The sequence below is a fragment of the Magnolia sinica genome, chromosome 14 (assembly GCF_029962835.1).
Source record: "Magnolia sinica isolate HGM2019 chromosome 14, MsV1, whole genome shotgun sequence".
Lineage (NCBI taxonomy): Eukaryota > Viridiplantae > Streptophyta > Magnoliopsida > Magnoliales > Magnoliaceae > Magnolia > Magnolia sinica.
The window spans coordinates 23,433,851-23,461,692 of NC_080586.1; the positions used below are offsets into that span (position 1 = coordinate 23,433,851).

A 27,842-nucleotide genomic window follows, 5' to 3' on the forward strand; every position below is an offset into this window, starting at 1 on the left:
AATTGAAATAGAAAACAAAAATTGCAGAATCTGCGTTTCCGCAAACGAATCTTCATTCGATGACATCGAAGAACAACCAAAACTATCCAGTGACCAGGGGTGAAATTTTTCGAAAATACTCAATGGCATCGACCGTCTTCGATGTCATCGAACTGGCTTCGATGACATCGAAGCTGGTTCGATGTCATTGAACCACCATATCTAACAGATTTAAAGACATCTGTTTACAACAAAACTTAGAGGTGATAGTGGGCCCAATTAGTCAACGGTCTGAAGTCTAAATACAAATGTCCAGTAATCAACCCGAAACTCAGGCCTGATGTATTTATTAATTAGGCCTAAAACTATTCTCTTTAGACTGTGACAGTCGCTTATTTAAGCTACTTTGGAAATCGAAAGGCCAAAATAAAATTAAGGAAATAAGTTACTTGGTCTAAAAAGCTACTTATTTAAGTTTAATAACTAAAGTAAATTAAGAAAAGTAGCTTATTAACTTAATAAATTTTAAAAAGCTACTTATTTGGTGGTATCCAAACGGGCCCTAAACAACTAAGAAGTAGAGACTAGAATTAGAATAATGCATTTGGATCTGCAGCTGAATGAAGTAATGGCAAGGATGGAAGAAGTGAATAGTCGGAAATTCGAATATTCAGTATGACTTGTTGGAGCTACACGAGCACTCTAAAGGAGAGGGCGGATCAAGATTGCATCAAGAGAAGCTATGATGAAAATATGAAGGAAAATAAAGAGTTGCAGAGCCGTTGTAAGTTTCTAAAGTCTTCAGAATCAATAGTTGTAGTGCAGCTTCTAACTATGAACATTGCATATATAGACGAGAGGGTTAGTAGTAAGCATGAGAAGAAAATACTTGCTTTCAGTGACTAGTAAACACACAGATTCTGAATGCTATAAAGAAGCACTGTACACCTCTTTTCCCTGTCTGCGATTGAAATTCAACTTTTCGGCGTGTAGAAAAGCCTTTCTTGACCAGCAACAAACAAAAACTAGGCCTGTTTTTGGAAGTTAGGGGGCTATTCCCTTTCTTTGTATTCTTTACTGTCCTGCTGCTGCATACTGGTTTCTTAATCAATTTTATCACTCTTCAAAAAAAAAAAAAAAACAACTGGGAACTCTAACATGATGTGAACTTTTTGAGACTGTTGCCAAGTGCATCACAAGAAGTATGCTCATACAATGTGCAGGGTTCATGCAGTTCCACGAAGAACACATTAGAACATCTTCATTATTGTGAAGAAGGTGTATAGTGATTAGGACCCTTGGTTTGGTGGATGGGCTGCATCCCAGAAGCAAAATGATCATATTGTGGCAGCCATCTTTTCTAACCTGTAGAAGAGACGGTTAATGCAAACATTGAGCGATGGTCCACATTCAATGAGAAAACTTACAAAATCCAATGGTCAACTCATATATGACTTTTGGCCCATAGCCCATCCACGTACTGCCCACCGGATGAACAGCCCCAATCACCACACATGTTTGCCATTTGTGGTGGTGTGGGGTTTCCATGAAGCACACACCATAGTATTGTTTCTCCCCATGCAATATTGCTGCATGCACCTTGTTCAAGCTATTCTAGAATGGGGTGATCATCAACCAATGACACCCCAATGCCATTGCATTTTTATTTTTTTCAAAAAGCCATGTAGGACTTATTATTGTATTTCAATCAAACAGACCCTAGGATCTCCACAACAACAATGGTAGTGCTCTTTACAAGAAAGAACAAAGAATTTGCACCTTTGAAGCTAACTTGTCATGGATCAAAAGTCGGAACTTGATCCGTTGAACCCCATGTAGCTTGGTAAATAGTCCTTTGTAAGATACCCCGGTAGGGGTCTTCCTCTCTCTTCCTTTTCAGGTAGGAAATTATGCCTTCAACCTCGGACTTTATCTGCATATATACTTCATTTGCCTTTTCTCTATCTTTCAATGCCTCCACCCTACCCCTTGTTTCAATAGGTTTCCCAAATAAATAATAAAATCGACCAGGTATCTTTGGCAAAAGACCAGGAAGGAAAAGGTCCTGATTTGCAACCTCCCCAGTCATATCAGTCCTACGATCAGAATATTCTGTATGTTAGCAGTAAGTTTAATTTGTGTGTAGTTTCTTTACTTCTCCATTTTTCGAAGAGATGAAAAAATAAATCAATGAAATGAAAATAGTGAGCATCAATGGTCAAATATAGAGTGATTACCTCAATCTTGTAACACCTTTATTTATATCAGCTATCCAATCTCTCATGAAGGGAATGCTCATTTGATCATTGTAATCAAAAACCAACTGCCACCATATTCCACAAAATAACAATAAAAAGACAATTCCAAATGCCTCAAGCATGGATTATATATTGACTCGAGAAAATCTGTGAACACCTGAAGCTATCAGCGAAATTCACAAAACAGCTGATAAATTCATGCTAGCAAAATGAGAGACACAAAGTTGGGTAATGAATGGCCTGTAAAGGGGAAAAATGAAGGAATCAACTTTTAATGATCTCCATGAACGAATTGCAACTGAAATCAAATGGTGTATGTAGAATTTTCATGTATTCGGTGTACAGATATGAGAATAGCACCACTGCACGAACGGTACAAAAATATTTGTAGAAGGCTTTTTTTAAGTTATGAGCTGAATCTGAATCGAGTCCGCCAATTGACATGCATGTTAAAAGGATTGCTATTTCTTGGAGGATTAGAACTGGGGTTGCTGACCCAAAATAGCTAGGATGACAAGTGTCTCCAACAACAACGATTGGGTCTACTACTACTGTGACGACAACGACTACAAGAACTATGGTCAAGGACATTGATGACAATGAGAAATACTGTCAGGTATATCAAGGATTTCCTTTCAGGCTTTTTGAACTTAGGATTTGCTGCTGCTAATGATGGGAATTCAGCTGGGATTTTGATTACTACCCAATTATGGAGTTGGTCTTGTAAAAGACAAGGTATAGCAAGGAAACCAACTACAGTCTTCAGATCCACATTACATAGGTTGTTAAGATATATGACATCTGTATATTAGCTGTTTTTTGTTATGGACAATGGTTTCAGCCACTTTATTCCCCAATCAAAATAATTTCCTTTACAGTGTGGTTGGTTGCACCAAATTTCATGAAATTTATCACCAAATTAGACTGATTAATCATGGAAGTTTGTGATATTTTGTGCAACCAAATGCACGAGGATAACTTGATTCGAACATAAAATCATGAATGGTTTCTACAAGGTCCTACTACTAACAGTCTGGCCTGGTCATGCAATTCAAATGGCCCCCCAGTACGTTGAGGGTCAAGGTCGATCCACTAGGGGCCCCACTTGATGTGCACCTTGGGAGGAATGAAGCGAATGGGAAGCTGGCTGGCAGAAATACTTATCAGCCAACCAGTGATAACTGCTTTAGTTGCCAGTGGTCTCTTTATGATTTCGGTTGGAAGTGGACAGGACTCCAGGGGCATTTCTGTAATTTTCTTGGTGTTATCAGACCCTGCACTGTTTCAACTATTTTGATTTTGGTTGTGAGTGGACAGGACTCCAGGGGTATTTCGGTATTTCTCTTGGTGTAATCAGTTTGTTAGTTAGGATGTCAGAGATAGTTTAGGGTCTTGGCACCCAATGTCGTAATTAGTTAGTGTTAATCATGATTTTTGTAATTTTCTTGGTGGTAGATCTATTTTTCTGCACTCTAACCAGCGTTTGAAATATCGGTATCGTGTTATGTATCACACCCTTGGGATACAGATATGTATCAGTTATCGCATGGGATATATTGGTTGTATCACGTAATATATCGTTGTTGTTGGAAACATAGCGGAAACATTGGAAATTGGTCAAATTTTTCAATGAAATTTCAGTGATTGTTAAAAAAGATATCAATACATACTTACAAAGTAAAACATTACAAAAAACAAGTGCACATAATAGGTTTTCTTTGTATGGGGTCGTAATCTACATGATGTCTAACTGAATTGATCCAAGTATATTCAAAGTCTATTCATATAATTTATAAATGTAAGAAGACGAGTGGAAACACAAGTAATACATTTAAAAGCAAAAGAAGAATTACTAGATGAGGTTACATACATGTTTGATTTTATGTTTGGACACAAAGATTGCAACTGATTTGCGAGAAATTGGAAATTTTTTTATTTTTTTCAAATTTCCACAACTCAGTCCTCCTCCAAATCTCGAAATCAAAGCTCCCAATCCACCAATTTGACACTGATTTAACATGATTTATAGAAAAAAGATCGAAAATAAAAAAATAATCACCGGATCGAACATGCGGGATATATCCCACTACTTGTGCATTTCGTATCACACAGGTAGGATACAAGATATATCGTGAGATATATCGGCTGATATCGTCAATATTTAAAACACTGACTGTAACCATCTTCGATTGAATTTGAATGAAGTTAGAGAGGATGAGAGAGAGATATGAGATCTGTCCTTCCTTGGTTGGGTGGGTGTTGCCTTGTCCATGATTCGCCTTCTCTTTCTTCCCCCTCTTTCTCTAAGATTGTTCGCTTGGGTTTTTTCCTTGATTTGACAATCCAGAGGCACTATTAGTTGGTATTAGAGAAAAGATTCCAACAAAAACCCAATTGTAGTTGCTCAATTCCTACTGGAGTCTTTGAGGAGAAGCACCAAACATCAACAAATGTGTGGTTGGAGGGAGAGGAGAGTTGCATGCAAGGGAGGTGCTGGCAGCAGCGCCTTCTAAAATCAGTGCTTCTTAGAGCTGAGCTGCGGTGATTCGAGGCAACTGTGATCACACCTGTAGAAGAGACCGCAGACGCATCATGTGGTACAGGAAGCTGATGATTGATCCACAAGATGAGGACATTAACAAGCTACGAAGGCTGGTAGAAGATCTATCCTATTATACTATGCAAAATCATATGTTGGCTCTAGGACTACAACTTGGGGTCAAGTCAACCCAAACCTGATTGACCCAACCCAAGTTTTGGTCAGGTTGGGTTGGGTGGCCAAGGTCCTCAGGTTAGGTTCAGGTTGGAAAATGCCAACCCAAACTTGGGTTGAGCAAGTTTGGGTCGAGTTAGATCAAGTTGGGTCGGTTCTGGTTAGCATGGGTCCAGTATTGAGGACTTTGGGTTGGGTTTGGGTTGGGAACCTCGGGTTGGAATACTGATGGGGACATCTCGCGCACACGCACGCCCCCCTTACACACGTACGCAAGGAGGAGGGCCCCACCTTCTATCTGAATCGATAACGACATCTATAAAGGGCCTCCTAGTTAGAGGACTGTGTTTTAGTTCCTTAAGGTGGACTCAATCATCATGTGGATCCCATCATTGAATCTCATGATCGTGGCCCACTACTCTAGGTGACCTAGTACTTTGGGTTTTGCTTATTTTTAGGAATATCATGGACGGTTTAGATTGCTTTGATTAGTTATTATTTTTTATTACTTCGTCTCCAAGTAATAGGTTGTGCACATGACGTGAGCTTTGGGGTATAGGGTTTTATTATAAATAGGCACCCCTTGTAGTCTTTTTTCTCAATGAAGATTAATAAAATTTCTACATTTTCCTACTCTTTTCTGAGTTATGAAAACCTAATTGGCTGCGAAGCCCTCCCTTCTTCGAAGGGCTAACTACCATGGTGCGAAGCCACACTTATCCCGATTCACTCCCACCTTCTTCCATCCATATTTCTCTTCTCCTACAATCATCTACACTTCAAATTCATACTCTATTGTAGTCATTTTTCTCTCTACAGCAGATTTCTAAAATCTAGCCCTACAAGAGGGCTGAAACTTCGGCGGAGCACCACGCACAAACCATGCATCGGATCGAGCTGAGATTTTGGAGTTTTGGAGTCCATCACTGGCCGATCAAGGCCAAGGTGGCCTTTTTCTGAATAGTGAGCCCCACACACGTGTGCCTAGAATCACACGCACGTGCATCTGGGCCATTACTACTATCCACATGTGCGGTACTTTTTTAGTTCATCTCTCCCCTCTCTTTCACTCCTCTTTCAACCAAAATCCTTATACCTAACCCTAAATTACTCGAATCCCCAATTTTGTGCCCTTTCTTCAACCCTAGGGTTCCCCGAATTGAAATTTCTGAATCCCTTGGATTGGTGGAATTATTTTTGTGCATGTGTGGATGAATTTACCCTCCTTTGATTCTTATTTAGTCTATATTTTTGATTGATCCGGCCCTAGCATGTGTAGGCCTGGATTAGCATAAGATTCCCCTTGATTGAGTGTTTAAACTTTTGTATGGGATGTGGAATTTTGTGTAATTATTTCTGAACTAGTGTGACCTAAAGCCTGAGAATCTTGCACATCATACTTGAATTTCATGTCCTGCATCAAATTTGGTATCAGAGCACAAGGTTTTTATAAGGAAATGCATTGCATGTTTAGGGTTTAATTTATTTGTGTCCATTATGCATTAAGTAACATCATATAGAGTTGTTTAGAGGTCCATAATTTCTGATATAGGCTGCTGAATTTTCTGCTATCAGAAAATCCGCATATAGAGTCCTATAGGAGCATTTAGTCCTATCTAGGCGTACATAGTCGTAGTAGAAGGTCCTGAGATTGAGTTAGTAGTTGTATGCCCACACGTATGGGTTGTGGTTTTAGCTTACACCCTACACTAAACATGCAGCAATTGCAAGAGTCAATGAACAAGCTGACCCAGCAGTTTGAGTCTTTAGGTAGGCGCTTGGAACAACGTATGGACCAACGCTTTGATTAGCTTGATGTGCGCATTACCCAACTAGAGACCTCTGTCAGGGCAAACCCCACCATTGGAGAAGATGCTCAATCTCAGGTAGGTGGTCAGGAGGATAGACCAAGGAATGGAGGTGGCCAAGGAATCAGTTATGGGCGCGCACCCGTGCACCCACCCCGTGAGGTACATCAAGACCACTATGACAGCAACGCGTAACTTCTCAAAAGAGTTAGAGTAGATGTCCCCCACGTTTAATGGCCACTTTGACCCTAAAGCTTTTCAAGATTGGTTGGCAGACATGGACCACCTTTTTTAGTGGTACGACATGTACGGCCTCGTGGTTAGAGAGAGTGCGCTAGAGGCTAGTGTAGATTTACCCACTGAGGCTATTCCGGTATTGGATGAGTTTCGTGATATATTTCCTGATGATCTACCGAATGAGTTTTCCCCTATGAGGGATATATAAAACACCAGGACGTGGGACACCATACTACCTATAGCCGAGTTTACGTTTAATAGTTCTATCGATAGGTCCACAGGTCTAAATCCTTGTGAAGTCGTTACTGATTATAAACCTAGGAAACCTATTGATCTTGTCCCTATGTCACTGTCCCATAGGCTTTCAGAGTCTGCAAAGTCTTTTGCGCATCACATTCATTCATGGCATCAAGAAATCAGGCAGAAGGTCATGACTAGTAATGAACATTACACACTTTCTACAGACCAATATAAACGTTTCAAGGAATTCAATGTAAGGGACTCTATGATGGTCCGCATCAGGCCAGAGCGGTACCCTCATGGAGCCGTTCATAAATTACACATGCGTAGCACTGGACCATTCAAAATTATAAAACGAAACGGTCTCAATGCGTATGTGATAGTTCTTCCACCTTCCATGGGAATTAGTTCCATATTCAATGTGGAAGATCTAGTTGCATTTCAGGGGACCACTGATATATTGTCCAACCTATCACCTAACCATCCTGATTCCCCAGACCTTTCCCTTGATCCATAGCCCCCTCCCGACCTATCTTCCGATCATCTACCTCTCATACCTACGCTTCTCACACCCAGAGAAGAGATAGAGGATATTCTAGACCATCAAATAATATCGACGTCAAACGGCGGATTTCAAAAGTTCCTGGTCAAGTGGAAGTCACGCCCAGCTTCAGACAATACGTAGCTCACTGAAGAGGAGCTTCAAAGACTTGATCCTGACATCTTGGGTCGGTTTAGGAATTTTGTTTTGCCAGTGGTGAAATCTTCGCAGCCGGGGAGAGTTGATGGGGACATCTCGCACACACGCATGCCACTTTTATGCACGTACGCAAGAGGGCCCCACCTTCTATCTGGATCGATGACGACATCCATGGAGGGCCTCCTAGTTAGAGGACTGTGTTTTCGTTCCTTGGGGTGGACCCGATCATCATGTGGATCCCATTATTGGATCTCATGATCGTAGCCCACTACCCTAGGTGACCTAGTACTTTGAGTTTTTCTTATTATTGTTATTAGGAAGAACATAAACAGTTTAGATTGCTTTGGTTAGTTATTATTTTTTATTCTTTGTCTCCAAGTAATAGGTTGCGCACATGGCGCGAGTTTTTGGGTATAGGGTTTTATTATAAATAGGCACCCCTTGTAGTCTTTTTTCTCAATGAAGATTAATAAAATTTATGTGTTTTCCTACTCCTTTCCGAGTTATAAAAACCTAATTGGCTACAAAGTCCTCCCTTCTTTAAAGGGCTAACTACCGTGATGCGAAGCCACACCTATCCCGATTCGCCTCCACCTTCTTCCATCCATATTTCTCCTCCTACAATCATTTACGTTTCAAATCCATTCTCTATTGCAGAAGTTTTTCTCTCTACAGCAGATTTCCAAAATCTGGCCCTGCAGGAGAGCAAAACTTCAGTGGAGCACCATGCACAAACCGTGCATCGGATCGAGCTGAGATTTGGGGGTTTTGGAGTCCATCACTAGCCGACCAGGGCCAAGGTGGCCTTTTTTCTGAATAGTGCGCCCCACACACGTGCGGCAAGAATCACACGCACGTGCGTCTGGGCCATTGCTGTTGTCCATATATGTGGTACTTCTTTGGTTCGTCTCTCTCCTCTCTTTCACTCCTCTTTAACCCAAAATCCCTAAAGTTAACCCTAAATTACTCGAATCCCCAATTTTGTGCCATTTCTTTAACCTTAGGGTTCCCCAAATTGAAATTTCTGAATCTCTTGGATTGGGGGAATTATTTTTGTGCATGTGTGGATGAATTTACCCTCCTTTGATTCTTATTTGGTTTATAATTTTGATTGATCTGGCCCTAGCATGTGTAGGCCTAGATTTGCATAAGATTCCCCTTGATTGAGTGTTTGAACTTTTGTGTGGGATGTGGAATTTTGTGTAATTATTTCTGAACTAGTGTGATCTAAAGCCTAAGAATCTTGTACATCATACTTGAATTTCATGTCCTGCATCAAATACAGGTCAGGTCAGCTTGCAGGTTGGGTTCTCTTGAGTTGGGTTGGGCTCAGTTGACCCTCAACCACCCAACCCACCGAGTTGCACCCTTAGTTGACTCACATTGTTGATGAACCGGAATCTTCAGGAGGATCCAACAACCACCATTATCATTGTACATTACCTAACAACCATGACCCATTCTCTACCCAAAATTATCCCCATAACACCAAAATTTTCCACCACCATCACTCCCCTTTTCAAACCCATGCAATCCAGATTTACAACCATCTCAAACTCATGCCACCAAGATTTTCAACCATCAAAACCTCCCATCTCATGACCATACCCCCAAGAGCCCCACCTATCATCACCTATCACACCAAATCCATCTTCCTCCATCACATCCACTTCATTAATAATCCTACAATCCAATAAATTGCTTAAGCATCAAGCATCATTGCATGATGCCTATGAGCAAGAGAATTGGTGGAGTTCACAAGTTGATGCACAGCCCATTCTTAGTAGAAAGGTCAACAAAGACAACATTCGAGAGTTCCTTGGGAGATTCAACTCGTAGGGATTCAAAGAATGGCTTGGCGCTTGAGCAAACCTTGAAACTCTAAGAAATTCTGGAAGATCAGCTTATCAAGCTATTGATGACCCAATTCAAGAGCAGAACATTGGCATGGTGGGAACAAACCTTCTGAACATTAAAGCACAATGGAATGCCCAAGATCTCGACCTGGTCAAAAGATGCAGTTTTGATAGCGAAGTTCCTTATGTTTGATTACGTGCAACCCTTGTGGTCAGACTCTGAATCATGTCACCAAACCTCTGAGAGAAGATTGCAACCAAACCAATGCCAATTTGTATGCGACCAAGGGAAGCAATTGGTTTGTGCATCAACAAAGTTGGTAAGAGAGCAGTCCAGCATGATACAAGATCAACATCCAGCACTAACAAGAAATCCGCATGTCATGGAGATAACAAGTGGTGGAAGATCAGGCTGAATTTTCGGAAATATCGATATCGGTGAGTGGTTGTTTCTCTACCATTGGATATGTGGCAACTGGTGCAACAAAAGCGATACAATTTATTTCGCAACTTCAGGAGATGAAACGGTTATAATAATGGTAGTATCTGCCAATACTATCAGTATCATAAGGGTCTAATACAAAACTCTAGGGGATTTAGAAAACTCCCTCATACTGATTGATATATCGTCGACATTATGTGATATATCAATGGTATCAACAATATATCACAAAATAGTCTAGTTACCTAATAAAGGCTTCCTTGTATCATTCATACATGTGAAATATATCGACAATACAAGGGAAACACGTCTTCCCTTGTAAAATTCAAAAAAAAAAAAAAAAAAACAGAGAGAGAGAGAGAGAAGAAGAAGAAGAAGAAGACCAAAAAGCCAAATTTCTCACAATTTTATTTGGGCGAATCTATTATGGATTCCAGTTGTTTCTTCCTAATTCTTTTGTTTAGAATCAATAGAAATAAGTAATTAATCCATAATTATGCATGTTTTGCATGAAAAATTATGGATTTTAAAATTTGGTTTTTGAATTTGGGGAAAATGGAAGAATTTAGGGAAAACATGAAAATCTTTGGTTCTCAGCCATTTAAATAATGTCTTGAATATATATATATATATATATATATATATATATATATATAGAGAGAGAGAGAGAGAGAGAGAGAGAGAGAGAGAGAGATGCACTCCCAAGTCCAACCGGTTGGACCACGGTTTGCAGTCCACCCAGTGGATTGCTTCCAACCTATCAAGTACTTGTGACATCCAATCCTCCTAATAGGTTGACCCCACCATGAGGAACACTTCATGCAAAAATCAGCTGTATCCACTGACCCAATGTACCACACTTGTATTTTGCTATTAATCAATGGCTATATACTGTTTTCTATATTGTGGCTCACCTAATGATTGGATAGGGCTGATTTTTGCACTAGGTGATCCTCATGGTGGGGCCAACCTACTAGGAGGATTGGATGTCACAAGCACTAAACAGGTTGGAAGCAATCCACTGAGTGGACTGCAAACTATGGTCCAACTGGTTGGACTTGAGAGTGACTCATATATATATATATATAATAGAAATTATTTTGAAATTATTTTTTTACAAAATGCACTATCACACAGATGTGTTGTAGCCAATAAATTGTATTGTTTGTGTTTTACTACTTGTATAGCATGTTTTGGGAAATATATAAACTCTTCTTTGATATAGTTGCATTACTTCTGTCAAACAACACAGTTTAGGGCCCTATATGAAGGAAAGTTATTATCGATTCTTGTTTTTTGTGATGTTATGAGTTCTAAGTGTGTAATCATGTGTCTTCTAACATTCCCCGAAGTTTCATTGAAAAGTTCCATCATTTTCTTCTTACACTACAAGTCTACAATACATTCCCCGATACATGCAATATTTCCCAATGTTCCATGATATGTTTCTGTAGCCCAAAGGTGCAATACATTCATCGGTTCCAATAGGGGAAAACTCCGTACCAACCATCTGGACAGCTTATATAAGACCAGAGCATGATCATGTCATAAAAGAAAGTTATAACAAAAAACAAACAACCCATAGACTGTGCATGACCATGATATAAAAAGACATGAATTAAGGTGATCTAAAATGACACGAAGGACCATGTCAAAAGATCAAGTTGAAAAGCACAAAATTTTCATTTGGCAAAAAAAAAAAAAAAAAAAGCAAGCATGATAGAAGGATTAAGTAGAAGCAACACAAAGTCCTATAACTTGTTATTCCTATAGCAGAAAAGCTATCCTGCAAAAGTTTAGACTTTAAAGATACCACAAGAATGCACAAGCCAGAAAGCTTACTTCTGCTACATCATCTTCTCCAACAGCTCCAAACGGTACGATTGTGGCCCCAAATCGAGCTGCCATTCTTACAAATTCAGGCTGATCTGGCCAAAACAGCTTATACTCTTCGCCCTGAAAAGCATTAGAACACCATGATTAGAGACCACAGCCACGAGTTCCTAATGAACCACTTTCTTGTTGATTATTGAATTTTAGGTGCACTGCTTATATTTTCTTAAGAGAATCAACAGTATAAAAGGAGGAAAACTGAAGGAAACTACTTTCTTGTTGATTGTCGATTCTAGGTGCATTGCTTATATTTTCTTAAGAGGACCGAGAGGATAAAAAGAAAAAGCCAAACTGGAGGAAACTACCGATGAAGAAGCAAAAGGTTCTTCCCCACCTTGCTCCTAGTCCTTTAAGACTTCTTCCCCACCTTAATCCAAGTCTTTTTAAGTTCTTCCACTCATTCTCCTTTCAGGCCCTTCAACCTTAATCTCTTTAACATTATTGTCTCCAATTTTCAAAGGACATCATTAAACCATCTTACGTTGCTCTCAATCATTTTATTCCTACTAAGGCTACTCCTAGGCTTCTTCAAATGAACTCAATCTTGATTTCCAACACATCCATCTCAACATCCTCATTTTTGCAATGCTCAGTCTCTTCAAGTTGATTCCTAATTTCCTAACACTTCTCCCCTTGTGTCATATACATTCCCTTGAGTAGAATATGGTTAAACAATATCCCATGTATTCACTCATTATTTTCTGGAAACCTGACAATTTCTCATTTTACCAGTGCAGTTGATAGGATATGTAGATTTGTATGTGAGCCACAATGGAGAGGCAAAGTCGTATCCACCTTCCCCCAATCCGTGTCTATATGTGAGACCTGGTTGAATGATCTTTATGGAAGTGCTCCCTACACAAAACACAGTGGATGACCAATTTTCCAACAAGTTGATTGTCCCAAGCCGCCATTAACTCTGGAAACAATTGTTCTTGCAGGTAATTCAATTTCAATATCCTCGGACAACGAAAACTCTCTTCTTCAACCCTCTGGACTTCTTTGGTTCATTCAGCCATGTTGATCATTCTGATATTGCACATTTCAACCCCTTCAGAAATTACCCCTTATGCAAAGACCTGATCTGCAAACCTGTATTTAAGCATCATAGATTATCACACATTTCCCCTAGAGGATGCCAAGTTTTTCGAGTCTAGAGTTTATTAGAGTTTTCAACATCAGTGAATGCAAGTTAACGCATAACTTATTTGGTTCCTAAAATTTCTATCCTGAATTCAATCCTTGTGAGACTGCTACAGAACATATCCTTGAATTGCTAATGAATGAGTGAAACTTGAGAACATCAGCATGTAAGAAGATTAACAACAAAAAAATAAAAAATAAAAAGCAACCTCTTTGAGTCAATGAAAGACGGACAAATTTTCACATGGATATGAGAGTTGAATACCCAGACCTCACTACATGCAACTACATGCTCGAGTAAATGTCAAGAAATCAACGAATATGTCAGTAGGATGATTAGACAACAGTAAAACCAGAAAAATGGTAAACAAGCATAGGCATTAGAGACAGTTTGTACTTGCCATACATCATAATCTCTCCATTGTTGGAAAACCAACTTCAAGTAAGTCCTTTATTGATCCCACCCAAAGATAAGCAAGACGTTGCTAAAGCAGGAACAAACAGCCACCATAAAATGATAAACGATGACCTAGATTATATAAGAAGCAGTCCCTGGAAACGGGATTCTGATGGTAAAAACCATGTAGAGATTGAAGTTGGAAGAATAAGGAAACCTTCCTTGAATATTTCCCATTTCACTTTGATCCTAAAATAGCTAGGTTTTTTCATATTTGATGTTCAACCAAAACTGGTTTGTTAAAATAGTTAAGGGGAAAAAAAGGGAACTGGAATGGAAAAGTATAAAAAATAAAAAATAATAATAATAATAATAAACACTTCGGAACAACAAAAGCATCTTAAACAACACAGATAATCATCATCAATCATCATCGTCGTCGTCGTCTAATCCTTATCCCAACTACAGTTTTCTACAGATAAAAAACCAAGTATAAGATCTTCACATTTACTTACCATAATATGGCCTGTACAGGAAGGAGAAATGTGACAGTTTCTCACAATCACTACATCCATGTGCTCGAGAACCAGACCATTCATCAGGTGGGCCCCACCGTGTTTGTACCATTACCAAACAATTAGGCCCATGCAATCATCAGGGGCCATACATGTCTAAGAAAAAAATGAAGAGCTGAATTAACCAACAGTCCTCATTCGATGAACATGTTTAGATCAGTTGATCACCAGTCCAACCTAATTCTCTTGCCATCACACATGGAACCTATCTGATCAACATTCGAGATCCTGAAAGTCCTGATGGTAGGATTCAAGATCCTACTCTGCAATTGGCAAGGCTCACTAGATGGTAACAAAACATCATATAATACACTGCAAAAGGCCCTCAACATTTATTGTTTTCTTCTCAAAAAAAAAAAAAAAAAAAAAAAGAAAAAAAAGAAAAAGAAAAAGAAAAAGAATAAAAGAAAAAGAAAAAGAATAAAAGAAATGGAAAAGGATTAAATCTATTCCTTGCAACCAGAATGTGCATGACACTTCGATGAAGAAATGCATCAAGAATTGACCGAGGTAATGGAAACCTTCCAAAAAACAAACTAACCAAAAAGTTTTAACCTTCCAAAATAAAACTAACCTTCACAAAAAAAATAATTATAATAATAATAAATAAACAAAAAAAAAAAAAGAAAACACGGGGGTCCGTAGCAACCCCAAGTATCCTGCTAAGCAGACCGAAATAACCAAACCACTTCCTGTGGTCCTTGCACCAGTAGGTGATGGCACTTCCATTTGTTGCTTTTGTGAATTGTATTCCTTATACATTTCTCTATTGGAAAAGCATCCAGTACTTTGCCCAATATCTCTTTACCTTTTCATCATGCAATGAAATCATCTGGTTCTTTGGGGTTGCATACATTAATGACCAGTTGACCACATAGATTTTTCAAAAACATCAGTTTTAGAAATAACAAGACTAGTCATCTGGTTCCTCAGCAAGAACATAACTACCTTGTTCCTATAAACCCATGCTAAAAATGAGACAAAAATAAATACCACACCTTTCGATGAAGGGCCTCACGTGCACCTCCAGGATATAGAAGAACAAATGATTTTGACGAAAACAACCTATAGAAGTTGATTGCTGAGACAGGAAGTGCACCAAATATTCTTATTACATCCATCCGTGAGACCTCTTGCAATGAACTTTCAACCTTCTTCGAAAAAATCATTGGGTGTGCAATGCCACGAATCATAACATTCTTCTCCCTCAAGAATGCCTCCACAATCGGGCCCAATTCGATTCCCATTAACATGTGATAACCGACCAGTAGAACAGGACCTTCATCAGGTACCCCAGAAAGACCTCTCACTATCTCTCCATTTTTCAGAGTTGAAAGCACCACTGGACTAGTAGCTAGGTTGAGAAATCTGCAATCAAGGGGTTTATGACATCTTTCATGAAATGAAAATAAAAGAGGAAATATACAATGCTCAACTGAGCATTTGCTCCACCCAAAAAACTGTGCAAATGGTGTCCACCTTTCATGGATCCAAATAATTCATACGGCAGGTGCCATGGTAAAATCTCGCCGATTGGATGAACTGGACTGTCCAATTCCACACCAGTTAAATGTTGACCACTGATTGTAAATTGTAATTGCCCACTTACATCGGATGGATATGATCATCAGATAGGGGAGATATTGTGTCATGGCCCATCCCATGATGGGGCCAACCAGATCAACAGAAATTATTACTGAAAGGTGGCCCCACTTGCACCCTTGCTGGGTCAAACAAGAAAACATTTTTTCTTTTAATTGAGCGTCATATAATACCTCAAAATTAAGACATTATCTTAGTAATGCAAAATATACTAGCTTACTCGTGGTCGAATGTTTCTCTGAATTCCGTGATACTAGGTGGAAGGTAATCTGATACATAGTCATATCGTCTTGAACGCCGGTACATATTTGTACCTTTAAGAACAGTCAGCAAGCGGAGACCATCTTCCTGCACCATTATGATGACATTTAAGACAGTTTAAGTTCATATATCAGCTTGATGATCAAATAGTGCAAGGACCACATATATTTAATGTACCAGATCGTTATAGAGGCTACAGTACAGTGATTTTATAAAAGTTTGGAGAAATGGAACCTTTTTCAGCAAGTATAACAAGAACATATGAATCTTAGAAAATTTTAAGAAGAGTTTTAGAAGAACTATTGTAGGGTGTGGAGCATGGAGGATTCCTGAAGGGACTTTGCACATAGTTATGGCTGGCACAATAAAGTTGTGCACACCTTTAGAAAATTCAAGTCTCTTAAAGGATGGCATCTGATATCAGAAATTGAGAAGGGAGGCAATTTCTAAAGAGCATGAAGAAGGATGGTGCAAAGTTGTTAATCTATCGGTTAGAATTTTCTAAGCCCACATGCACTGATGCACCTCTGCACATGGTCTGTATGTAGGACATGACATCTGAGCCATGCATGACCCCACCAGACAGATGACCTGGACAAGAAATCAGACCAGTCAACTCATCAGGCGGGCCACACATGCATAGGAAACAAAGGATGTTTTTTAAAAAATGTTTACTGTCCACATTCAACATGCATGAGTGCCCACCTGATGAGTGGCCAAACTTGGTTGTTGGATGAGGTGATTTATAGAGACCCACCTGATGCATGCTCAAACGTCTGATACAAGTTCCATGTTTGCATAAATATGATTTAGTCAATTATTCACTTTTATCAACAATAGCATGTGGATATTAATCTTTCAAAAACAAATAGCATGTGGATATTACAACAATTGGGATAGTAGAATGGCAGAACAGGATTCATATAGCCGACCCCAATTAATTGGTATAAGGCCTAGAAGATGATGATGATGACGTTGAGACTAGAATAAATAACATAACCAAAAGGCATCAAAACAGGCAAATCCCTTCCATATCGGTAACACAACTCTCCACCTCATGTTGTCGCATGGATATCCATCCCACCCAACTTGTTTATGACCTTCTGTAACTGTATTTCTCTACCTGCCTTTGAAATAGACATCTACAAGTTGATCTTCATATCTAACATGACCAATAGAGACAATCTTTTTGCTACTTTATGTTGGATAAAGTGATAATTAACTTTTATATTCTTTGTGATGCTGGATGAATGAGATGGACGGTGGAACTGATGGATTGACAGGTTGGATAATTTACAAATGTTTTGAAGAATAATCTCACCCTCAAAATTGAGAAATGAACTCTTTCTATCATCTCAATAAGAGAGAAAATTATGGGTTCTCTTAATCATTGGAAAAAGCATTTAAAGTCTCTACAAGTACTCCTTAGAGAGAGTTTCGAAAACCAAAAAAAAAAAAAAGGCTACTAACAAAACAAAAAACCACGTTTACTTGCTAACCAAGCAACCTAGCAAATAAGATATAAAAGACCAAAACAATAGAAAGACAACTATGAGCATGGTCCAACTCAATGCAGTTTTCTTGTAAAAACGAACTGTATGCATATGATTATCCCGAAGAATATGCTGGTTATTAAATCATTGATGCATTTAACATGATCAAGAGCTCAACTAAAATCTTTAAGCTAATAACAAAGACCAGAACTGCTCCTTGAATGGCTAGGAGCAAGAATGTAACCAAAATGTTAAACATTTGCCATTACCTACCAAAAGCAGAGTGTGACCATTGTCTTTGAAGTAGCGAACTTTGCAATTTGGTAATGTATTCCAAAGCCGTTCAGCTTCGTCTTTACTAGGCAACAAGTTATCCTTGCCACTAAAATACAAATACATCATAAACAGTTAAATTCCCAACAAAAGGAGTACATCTGATAGTAAATGAAGCATCACATCTTTAATAATAGAAAAAAGAGTCATTTTTATCAATGAAAGCTCTTTTATTGAATATGTTTTATATAAACAAAGATGATTGAACAAACTCCGTAATGCAGGGGCATTTTCACACCAGGCTCGAGTGAGGTGGCCTGTGGGATGCAGAGGCACACTTGGGGTGGGCGGCCCGTGTGAGGCGGGTGGCTCGGGTGAGGTAGAACCCATGTGATTTGGGGCCCACGAGGGGGATTTGGCCGAGGACCTAACCCATGGGATGTGGGGCTTGGGCTATGAGATAAAGGGATTGATTCGCCACGCTCTATCAGTTCGAGCATTTAGAGCAAGTGGTTAGTTGTCCTGCATCAAAGTGGTATCAGAGCGAGAGGTCTCATGTTCGAGACTCCTCACTGGGGATGATTAATGCAGGGGCACATTCGAGGTGGGCGTACCGTGTGAGGCAAGTGGCTCGTGTGAGGCGAGCCCCACCCATGTGAGGCAAGTAGCTAGTGTGGGGTAGAACCCATATGATTTGGGGCCCACGAGGGGGGTTTAGCCGAGAACCTAACCCATGAGATGTGGGGCTTGGGCTATGAGATAAAGGGATTGATTCGCCATGCTTTATTAGTTCGAGCTTTTAGAGCAAGTGGGTAGTTGTTTTGCATCACTCTACCTAGTAGCAAAGCAAAAGCCCGTCCCAAGAGCAAGGAAGGTTAGTGTCATGCGGGCAGCCAGTCATCAAACAACTATGACAAGGCACTACTGCTACCACTATAGAAGATCAGACTTGTAGGTGCAAAATATCCAAGGAAATATTGAGAAATTAAAAAATATGTATAATGTTACAAGTTTGACTCAAATAATTAAAGGCATCTTTTTATCCAAATTGAATAAATTATATTTTGAAATAGTGAAATTGGTCATTTAAGGTTTTGTTCAGAGGGGGTGAAGATGATCAACACACCATGGATCACATCAGAAGAAATCCAATATGAGAGTTTTGAAACAGAATCTCAATGGATGATACTATAAGAGAAAGAACCACATAAAACATAGAAAAGATGGACTAGAATAGCATTAGTAAAAGACTAAAAAAATCCTAGCACATGTTAACACAATGACTTCATTAAAATCATATAATAAAGTTCTAGTAGAACCAACCAATACCTCTACACCCTCGACAATGTTTTACTTCACTGAAACATTGGATGGGTCATGTACCAAGAGTAATAATCATGATATGAACCAAGAAAGAAAAAGAAAGGGGTACATCTAAGAACTTCAAAGTATAGAAACCTCGCTAGCACTAGTACTTCAGCTTTGACAGCATGGAGCCGTGAGTTAGTATATAAGGCAGCGGATTTAAGCAGCTTGAGTTTCCACAGAAGAGTCTCCTTGGGTATAATTTCTGCCAAACCCTGCAAGAAAAAGGTGCTAATTCATTCAATACAGAGGTAACATTTAATTTCTACTTATACAAGATCCTGAAATGAAAATTTAGAAGCGAAACCTCAATCTTAACTCTGACAGCAACACTAGGTAGTCAACTTAAGAATACAAAAACTAAGGATAGTGCTTGAAAGTAAATTCAAATGCAAAAACTTGCATGGATGTGTTTGTGTGTGCATTCTCACTCTGACAATAGTGACAATGCAGTGAAAATTCTTAGATAGCTCTGGTAATGCAATGAATATCAACACCACATGAAAATGCTCCAATAACCCCACATATCAACACTCATTCAAGAAGGAATCTCAATGATCCCAGTGTAAGTAATCAAGAAACATATTATCATGGCAGAGGCCTTTGCCAGAAAAGTTAATATCAGTAACACTATTCACAAAGTTGTCATTAGAGGAGTTGTGCACTGACAGCACCATCACCAGAAAGATAACACTTCACAAATGTGGGAGAGAAAATTCAATCAATCTAAGAATCAAATGTTGGGGGCTCAAAATGGCACCTCAATGGCTTGAGTAGGACCTGCAACAGGTAGATTAAAAAGCACTTGACTTGTTTCAACTTTGGATATAAAGGTTTTCAACATCTTGTTCTTTATAATAAAGGTCCTTCAGCAACCTTCCAACTGAGTAGAGGTGGACCTTAGTCCAACATGGAAGTGTTAATGAGCTCACAATAGAAGTGGCTCAATGAATCTAATCTGGAAAAGCCCATAACACTGATAATTCAATTCTGAATGTTGCGTGAAAGAACTAGAAATAAAAGTATTCTCATGCCTACAATCACAAAGATAGCACCGCTTTTACTTCATCATTTGCTAGAAGTAAGACAAATAGCTGCAACCACAAGCATCGAATGTGCATCTGGTGCAGGTGCTTCAATAGTGCTACTCTACTACTTGCACCACAAGCAACAATGTTAAGAAACTGGAACGAAAAGAAGAGAAGAGAAGAAGGCCTTCATGCATAGTCCAGAACCTAAAACATGGCAAATAGTTGAAAGAGTTTCTTACTGAAAGACGTGGTAACATAGAAGAGAGGCGTTTTGACAATTGATCAAGTGTTTCTGAAGGAGAAAGCCCACTTTCAACACTGGCCATTCCCATTTTCACAGGATCACCTAAACTTGTGAAAGAAAAAGAATACTACGATGAGAGCATACAAAAATTAGATATAACTTGAGTATGCATTGATCATGAACTACAACAACCTATCAACATAAACTTTTTGCATATGAAGGAAAAGAAAAAATACAAGCAGACATCCAAAAACCAAGAAGACTCATTCTCTATATAAATGCTGAAATGATGTTACACCCACACACACACACACACACACACACACACCTAAAGAGCAGAAAATACAAGAAGATATTTTAGACAAATAGACCGATCATAAATCACTGGATTGTTGTTTAGCCTGTTAAGCACATCATGAAGCATCTTAAGAGAACTATGCATTATTCATACATGGTAATGCAGACCTATTGATTATGGGCTACACATAGGCTGTCAACAGGCTAGGCTGGGCTGGGCTGGGCTTTATGCTGCCCAATCCCAGCCCAAAATCTTCCAGGCAAGCCTGAACCTGGCCCATGTCCAAAAAAAATCAAAGTGTTGCCCACCCCCAGCCCAAATGACAGTTTATGTGCCCATGACCAGCCCAGCCCAGCCCAGCCCATGACCACTTCCATATGCTAAATGCATTGTAAAATAAATTGGAGATCCTTAGATTCAAACGAGAGTCTCATTGTTATTTCGTTTCAAGCTAAATGAAAAATTTGTGATTTCAATTCAAGTCAATCATGCGTGGCCTGAATGATCAATTCCATGGATATATCATGTGTAGACACTTGTTTGTAGAAATAGATTGGATATTTTTCATTTTTAACCATCCAATAAATTACCACCAAATTGATGGTTAAATAATCAAATAAGCTTAATTTTTGTTCATGATATATATATATATATATATATATATATATATATATATATATAGAGAGAGAGAGAGAGAGAGAGAGAGAGAGAGAGAGAGAGACACACACACACACACTCACGCACTAAGTACCATATTTAGTTTTTTAATTTGACTAGTCGTATGCCACGTATGCAATTTCTAAGTGCCTACATATCATCCATCACACTCTGCCAGTCTCAAAGGTTTTTTCTTTTGAGAGAGAGGGCTTGCCACGTATGCAATTTCTAAGTGCCTACATATCATCCATCACACTCTGCCAGTATCAAAGTTTTTTTCTTTTGAGAGAGAAGGCTTCCAAACTTCCAGCAGGCTCTATCTTCCACAAACCATTATTAATGAGAAATATCTCAAAGCACCATAAGTTATATTGCTACAAGTTACATTGGGAAACATAGCTCAATACGTCAATCTAAACTGTTCATTAGCTCCAACTCATATTTCATGGGTTACCATGATCTAGCAGATATTAACCATTTGAAAATGGCCTTTAATGTGAATGGACAAGATCATTTACACAAAAATAGGTCTAGTAAAAAATTTGATCCACATATTAGGAACCATCATGGACTGCTATAATCTTAAAGAATTGCTTTCATTAGGTAATCGTTACCATCCTGTCCACAGCTTGGAAAATGGATGGCTATAAAAAATAACGCCAAATCAAGGATAGATTGGATCATAATTGGTGTGATTTTTGCATGGTAGCCCATGAAATATGTTCTTGAGCTAATGAACAGTTCAGATTGAACGGTTGGACAGTCCAATTGAACAAATGCAACTAAGAGCATCATAACTTATATAGCTATAAGAAAACCAGGGCATCTCTCATCATTAACATATATAAACAGTACTATGTGCCACTTGGATGAAAGGCTTGGATACTTCACTACATGCCATTATATGCACCATATGAATGGCTTAGATTGTGCATGAAATTATCATAAAAATGTATGCATAATATAAAAATGTAATTATGTCTCTTTCAACAAATCGTGTAGTTTTATTGAAAATTTCATCATTTCCCAATGTTTCCCTCAAACAGCGATACATTCCCGTATTCATATGATATTTCCCATGCAATACCGATATGTTTCCGTATCCCAATGGTGCGATACATGCGTTGATACCAATATTTAAATCACTGTGTTCTGCTAGTCTTCCTAGGATTTAGTTGTGGATGGATCTTGTCGGTTGGATCATCTATCAAGTGTTTTAAAGCTGAAGAAGAAGAAGAACGGAAATTTGATTTCACCTAGATGGGAAGTACATCCCAATCATCCACAGTTGGATTTAAAAAAAAAAATTACGCATTCATGTTTCAAAAAATCCCAACACCGAGCAAGAGAGAACCTGGAAGTGCAGCCCTTTCCTACTCTTCACACATTTTTCAAAGAGTCGGAAGAGAGAGTGAGAGAGAGAGAGAGAGAGAGAGAGAGAGAAGGTGATCTTATTCTTCTTCCATCACGTGTGGTCCATCTCTTCGGTTGATCTCAACCCTCGGATTTAGATCTCAGCCCTAAAGTGAGATCTGGATTTGCTCGGGCATCCTTTCTTTATTGAGGATAGATCATAGAGAGACTTCTTCGATTTGAAGAAGAACAACATCGGCAATCTCTTTCTTTGTTGCATCTATCTTGGGTATTCACTCTAGACCATCTCTTTTTTTCGTTTTTATTTTAGAAATCTGGAAACTAAACATGGAGACAATCCTAATTCAGACAATGGATTTTTTTAAAATTATGCTTCCATTTATGTCTTTCCGAAACCCCATCACTTATGCGATCATATGCTTCAGATCTTAGTAGATATGCTCTAGGCATGTCACATGCACCACACTTTGAAGAAAAAGCTCTCATGATGATTAAAAGATTACCAACACCAAACGATATAAGACACTAAATCAAGGTAAAATCACAAAAGCAACGTGAAGGGGTTATCATCAATTCACAGAACATGGTTTTTATTTCACTAACATCCAACACTAAGAGACAAAATAATACATCTTGTTTTATTATCTTTTTTTGGATAAGCAACCCCAATTTTACTCAGCCAAGGATAAACACATATGTCCATCAAGGCAATGAAGAGGCATTACCTACAAAAAGCTCAAAACAGGCTGACTAATATATGATTACATCTAACAGCTTCCTTTTTTTCTTTTTTTTTGAAAGACATCTAACAGTATAGTCCATGAATTACGATAGTAACATGAGATACTTGAAGACATAGATCACATACCCATAACGAAGCTGAGAAGATAAGGGACAGTAACATGAAGTTCGTTAGGCAACCACTCCAAGACAGGGAGCCAAGGCTGCAATTGTGATCTTCCAAATGACGTCGCTAAAAGGAAAGGCAAGTGCATCAGTGACAATCTTGGAACATTCATTGATAGTGATCTAAAACAAACAACCAAAATAATGTTATAAAACAATCAAATTGCAAGCATTTCCTCACCAACCTGGATTTGATAATATTAACACTAGATCAATACTGGGGTTACGAGCTGCAATAGCAAGTGCCAGGCATCCCCCAAAGGAATCCCCAACAAGATAAATTGGCTTATTTGGAGATGCAGCATGCTCAAATCTCACCGTGTTTTCAACGAATTCAACCAGTCCTTCACACAAGAAAATACTAGTTATCAGCAAAAACTCATCATCAACCCTCAAGCTGCTGGCTTTTCAAAGTTGAATTTATTAGTACATACTGCCAATTATCGAAGATGGGTAAAAAGACCAAGCAAAGCAAGCCTAACATGTCCAACACGTTTTCAGTGTAACTGCTAAAGAAAAAGAAAAACATACCAAAGCATTTGCTTACTTGACCCATCAATACCAACTGTTAATGCAATAACTACAAAAGGCATAAGAAAGCCTTACCCATTCAGCAATATTCCATCCAGACATGTATCGGATGATAATAATGATGATGATGACCACAATGATAGTGATAATACCAAACAACTGTTTAGGGTCGCCATAGATGCATTCATGCCCGTGTCAACATGAACATTGAACACCTTACCAATGTGCGCCACTGTTTCTATGTAGTTAGCTGACGTAAATTAGCACATACAAATATACTGACCATTTTATGTGTCAGAAGGAGATACATCTATCAACCAAAGCAATTTTGATATTAGCTTCCTTGAAATTCTGCTGAGTGATAAGATTAGAGCTGTCTATGGCCCAAGCCCAGGCCTAGAAAACTTAAAATTTTGAATATAGCTGAGCCAACAGCCCTAGCCTGAACAGTTCAAAATCTGTGCCAAAGACATCCCTAGGCTAACCCATTCACAGCCTACAAGTGATGCAAGGTTAGTGGCAGAGGTGTTTATTTTTCTCTCTTATCAAGGACCTCACAATTTCCATTACATCAACAAATAAACTCAGCAATCAATCACATTTAAAAGTAACGTTTGATGACAATTTCCCAATTTAAGGCAAATTTTGACACACCTATGTCTATCAATAAATCAGTTCATGGAAAGAAAGGAAAAAAGGCAAGAGAAAAAAAAAAGGTTCAAGGTCAAGAAGGGCACATCAAGAAGTTAGAAAATCAACACCTTCAAATGGTGTGCGGTCGTAAACAGGAATGTGCATGCACCTAACTTCAAAAACCCTGCACCCCAGAGTAATCCGATATCAAATGTCTTGATTGGTATTTGCCATTAGAATTGATCAAACTTTTATTCAAGCATACAAGTATTCCATGTGACTGATGCTTCAACAAAAATCAATAGGTTGGCAATGGTTACAATTATTACCAGTCTTGAACATGCCACGAGCAAAAGCAACAGATTCAGCACAGTAAAGGCATAGCCACATCAATTGCTAAAAGGATTTAGTAGATAACGGCATATACATAATGAAGCCGACAATTTTCCAAAGGAAATGTAACCTTAGGGCAACCCAAAAACTTCCTGGGTGCTCTGCACTTGAACTGGGTACGCGGTGATGATCCGTGATCTGGAGCATTAGTGGAGTCCCAATGTGGAATGGACCACTCTTAACAAGTGGGAACATCCTACCCATCCAATTTATGGGACTTTTCCTGTTTGATGGCAGACTGTTGCCGACATATTTTCTACTGACCATTTGTTGACCATTGATCGGATGATTTTTCTGCCATTTGTAATTCAAGGAAAGACCATCCGATGAGGAGTCCAGATCATGGAACACTATTCCACATGTCCAATTCTTGTGGAAGGTCACAATGAGGAGCTCCAGTGCATGGTGCACCAAATAGATAACTCCATCTTTCCGAAAAAGAAAAAATAATAGCACTACCCATATGAAGATTCAGATGGAGTTGATGAAGTACATCACCATCATGATCATACCCTCATCCCGCCTATCATTCTGTGCATGTATTGGGCAAAACACAACATGCTGTGTTTTATATCTTCTATATGTAGCTGGTGTCAAGGTTGATGTTTTACTTAAATTTCTTTGGTTGCCCCCTCCATCAGTAGCTTGGCTCTGGTTTGGATTTGCCATGTCATGTTAATAAATGGCAATCCATCCACCGTAACCATGTGGCATTCACATATGCCAATCCAGACCATCACTTCCCTGGCCCCATTATGGATGGATCATAACTTGGCAATCACACACTGATTGAACAATCCTAATCATCCAACAATGTCTATCAAATGGACACCTAGAAAGGAAATCATCAGCAATCATTGAACCGGTGTGTCTTTTGGGCTCTACCACATCTACAATATGACCAATGAATGGGACCATCTGGACTGACATAAATGTTAAGCCACATCTGCAGTAGATGAGTCACCAGCATTTACTATGCTGCAGCAAACACAACCATTAAACATCATAAAACTTGGACAGCAATTTCTAACTGTCTAGAATCCCAACTAACCAAAGTCACAAGAATCCCACTATATGGATTCCTATTATATATATATATATATATATATATATATATAGCCTGACCTGACAATCACATGAGCCACCCATGCACATTGGATGTGTACCAATTGTTCATTTTTCTCTCAACCATCCATTTCTTTTGGGCATGTGTCCGACACCCTAAATAATCAGATGAACGGCCTGATTATCAAGAAAAGGGATCTCCAAGGTGGGACCCACCTGATAAGAGTCTTCGATTTGGGCATGTCCGGATTATCAACACAAGGAAAAAAAAAAAAAATCGAAGTGTAACTTACTTCCCAAGACACTTGTGATGCAAAATGAGTCCCAACCCAACACCATCAATCCCTGCATATCTCAACACCACATTGGCATCAGGCAATAACCCAAAAACTCCAGAAATACAAGTTGAGAGCAGCGGAATTTCAACAAACACTTCAATGCAGCAAAATCACAAATAAATACATGAAGCATCAAAAAAACAGAATTCAACCAAACTCTCTTACTAAATTCACTAAAGAAATTTGCAGACGATTACCCGGCAAGAACAACAGCAGAGGCGAACCCTTAATCGGCAACCCGCACTCGACAGGGCAGAACCAGCGAGGCGGCCCACCATCTGGCTTAATGATCTCCCTCGATACATCAAGATAATCAATCACGCTAGTCCTGTATCCATCTTCATACAACAATTTCAAACCTTCCGGAGCACTGACTTCCGAAACCGCCCTACCGGCATCAGAATCTTTCACTACAGCTCCTTTCCTATCGATAAAAACCGTCTCCGCCCGATCCAATGACACTACTTCCGAGCTCCCGGGTAATTCACTCCGGACCCGGACCCGGTACCGACTCCGAAACTTGAAATCGGATTTTGAAATAGAAGGCGGGATTCCAGATGCAAAAGACACGGTGAATACCATGTCTTAGCTTGAATGGCGTGAGGAAAAAGGCTCTGAAATGGGATTTTTATAAGGGGAGATTAATCATGGTTTAATTAGTAAAAGGAGATTAAAGAAAGTGGACAAAATGATAGGTTTTTTATTTTGATTTTCTCCCTCTTTTCTGAATAATGAGGCAATGATGGTGATATTGAAAGATTGCGAAAAGCGAAGAAAATGGAGATTGGAAGTGATATCTGTAACCACTTGTTTTTGATAGAATCACTCATGTTTTTTACTTATGGCAATGGAATGGTATAAAGAAAGAAAGGATTGGTATGCGTTATTAGAAAAAGTGGGTTTAAATATCAGCTCCCATGGTTCAAATGGAAAATGATGCGCCCTTCAATAAATTTGCTCCTTTTGGAAATGTTTGCTACAGTACATTTCGAACGTATTAAATATGGATACGTCGGGTCTTAAGCCGTTGGAGATGGATAACATTAGGTGATCCAAACCGTTAAAATGATAAAACATACTATGGGACTCTATTATTAGAACAATTTAGTACTTTGATTATCTTTCCCGTTGAGTATG

The 27,842-nt window shown here is 38.9% G+C and overlaps 1 protein-coding gene across 3 annotated transcripts; it reads right to left on the reverse strand.

The window, feature by feature from the left end:
• Nucleotides 1-935: 935 nt before the first annotated feature.
• Nucleotides 936-27,475, reverse strand: LOC131224849 (phytyl ester synthase 1, chloroplastic). 3 transcript variants are annotated; one of them, XM_058220275.1, is made up of 14 exons: nt 26,903-27,475; nt 26,661-26,712; nt 25,038-25,093; nt 23,931-24,089; nt 23,708-23,812; nt 20,506-20,612; nt 19,329-19,450; nt 17,871-17,979; nt 16,064-16,191; nt 15,240-15,609; nt 12,076-12,189; nt 2,217-2,302; nt 1,759-2,075; nt 936-1,074 (listed from the first exon to the last, which is right to left on the reverse strand). In XM_058220275.1, the coding sequence occupies exons 1-13, from the start codon at nt 27,285-27,287 to the stop codon at nt 1,775-1,777; spliced, it is 2,094 nt and encodes a 697-aa protein (XP_058076258.1). In that variant the 5' UTR covers nt 27,288-27,475; the 3' UTR covers nt 936-1,074; nt 1,759-1,774. The 3 variants fall into 3 exon arrangements, with proteins under 3 accessions (XP_058076258.1, XP_058076257.1, XP_058076256.1); XM_058220274.1 differs by lacking the exon at nt 936-1,074 and adding an exon at nt 1,238-1,344 and having other exon boundaries at nt 26,903-27,474; XM_058220273.1 differs by lacking the exon at nt 936-1,074 and having other exon boundaries at nt 1,592-2,075; nt 26,903-27,473.
• Between the last annotated feature and the right edge of the window lie 367 nt (nt 27,476-27,842).

Bases quoted from the DNA above. Each gene is read 5' to 3' on its own strand.
- LOC131224849 (XM_058220275.1), bottom strand. From the start codon at position 27,287: ATGGTATTCACCGTGTCTTTTGCATCTGGAATCCCGCCTTCTATTTCA. The intron at 24,090-25,037 runs GTGTTGATTTTC...TCTTGTGTGAAG, and splicing joins CGACCGCACACCATTTGAAG to GACTGGTTGAATTCGTTGAA. The intron at 20,613-23,707 runs GTATGTGATCTA...TCACAAGTTTAG, and splicing joins TCTTCTCAGCTTCGTTATGG to GTGATCCTGTGAAAATGGGA.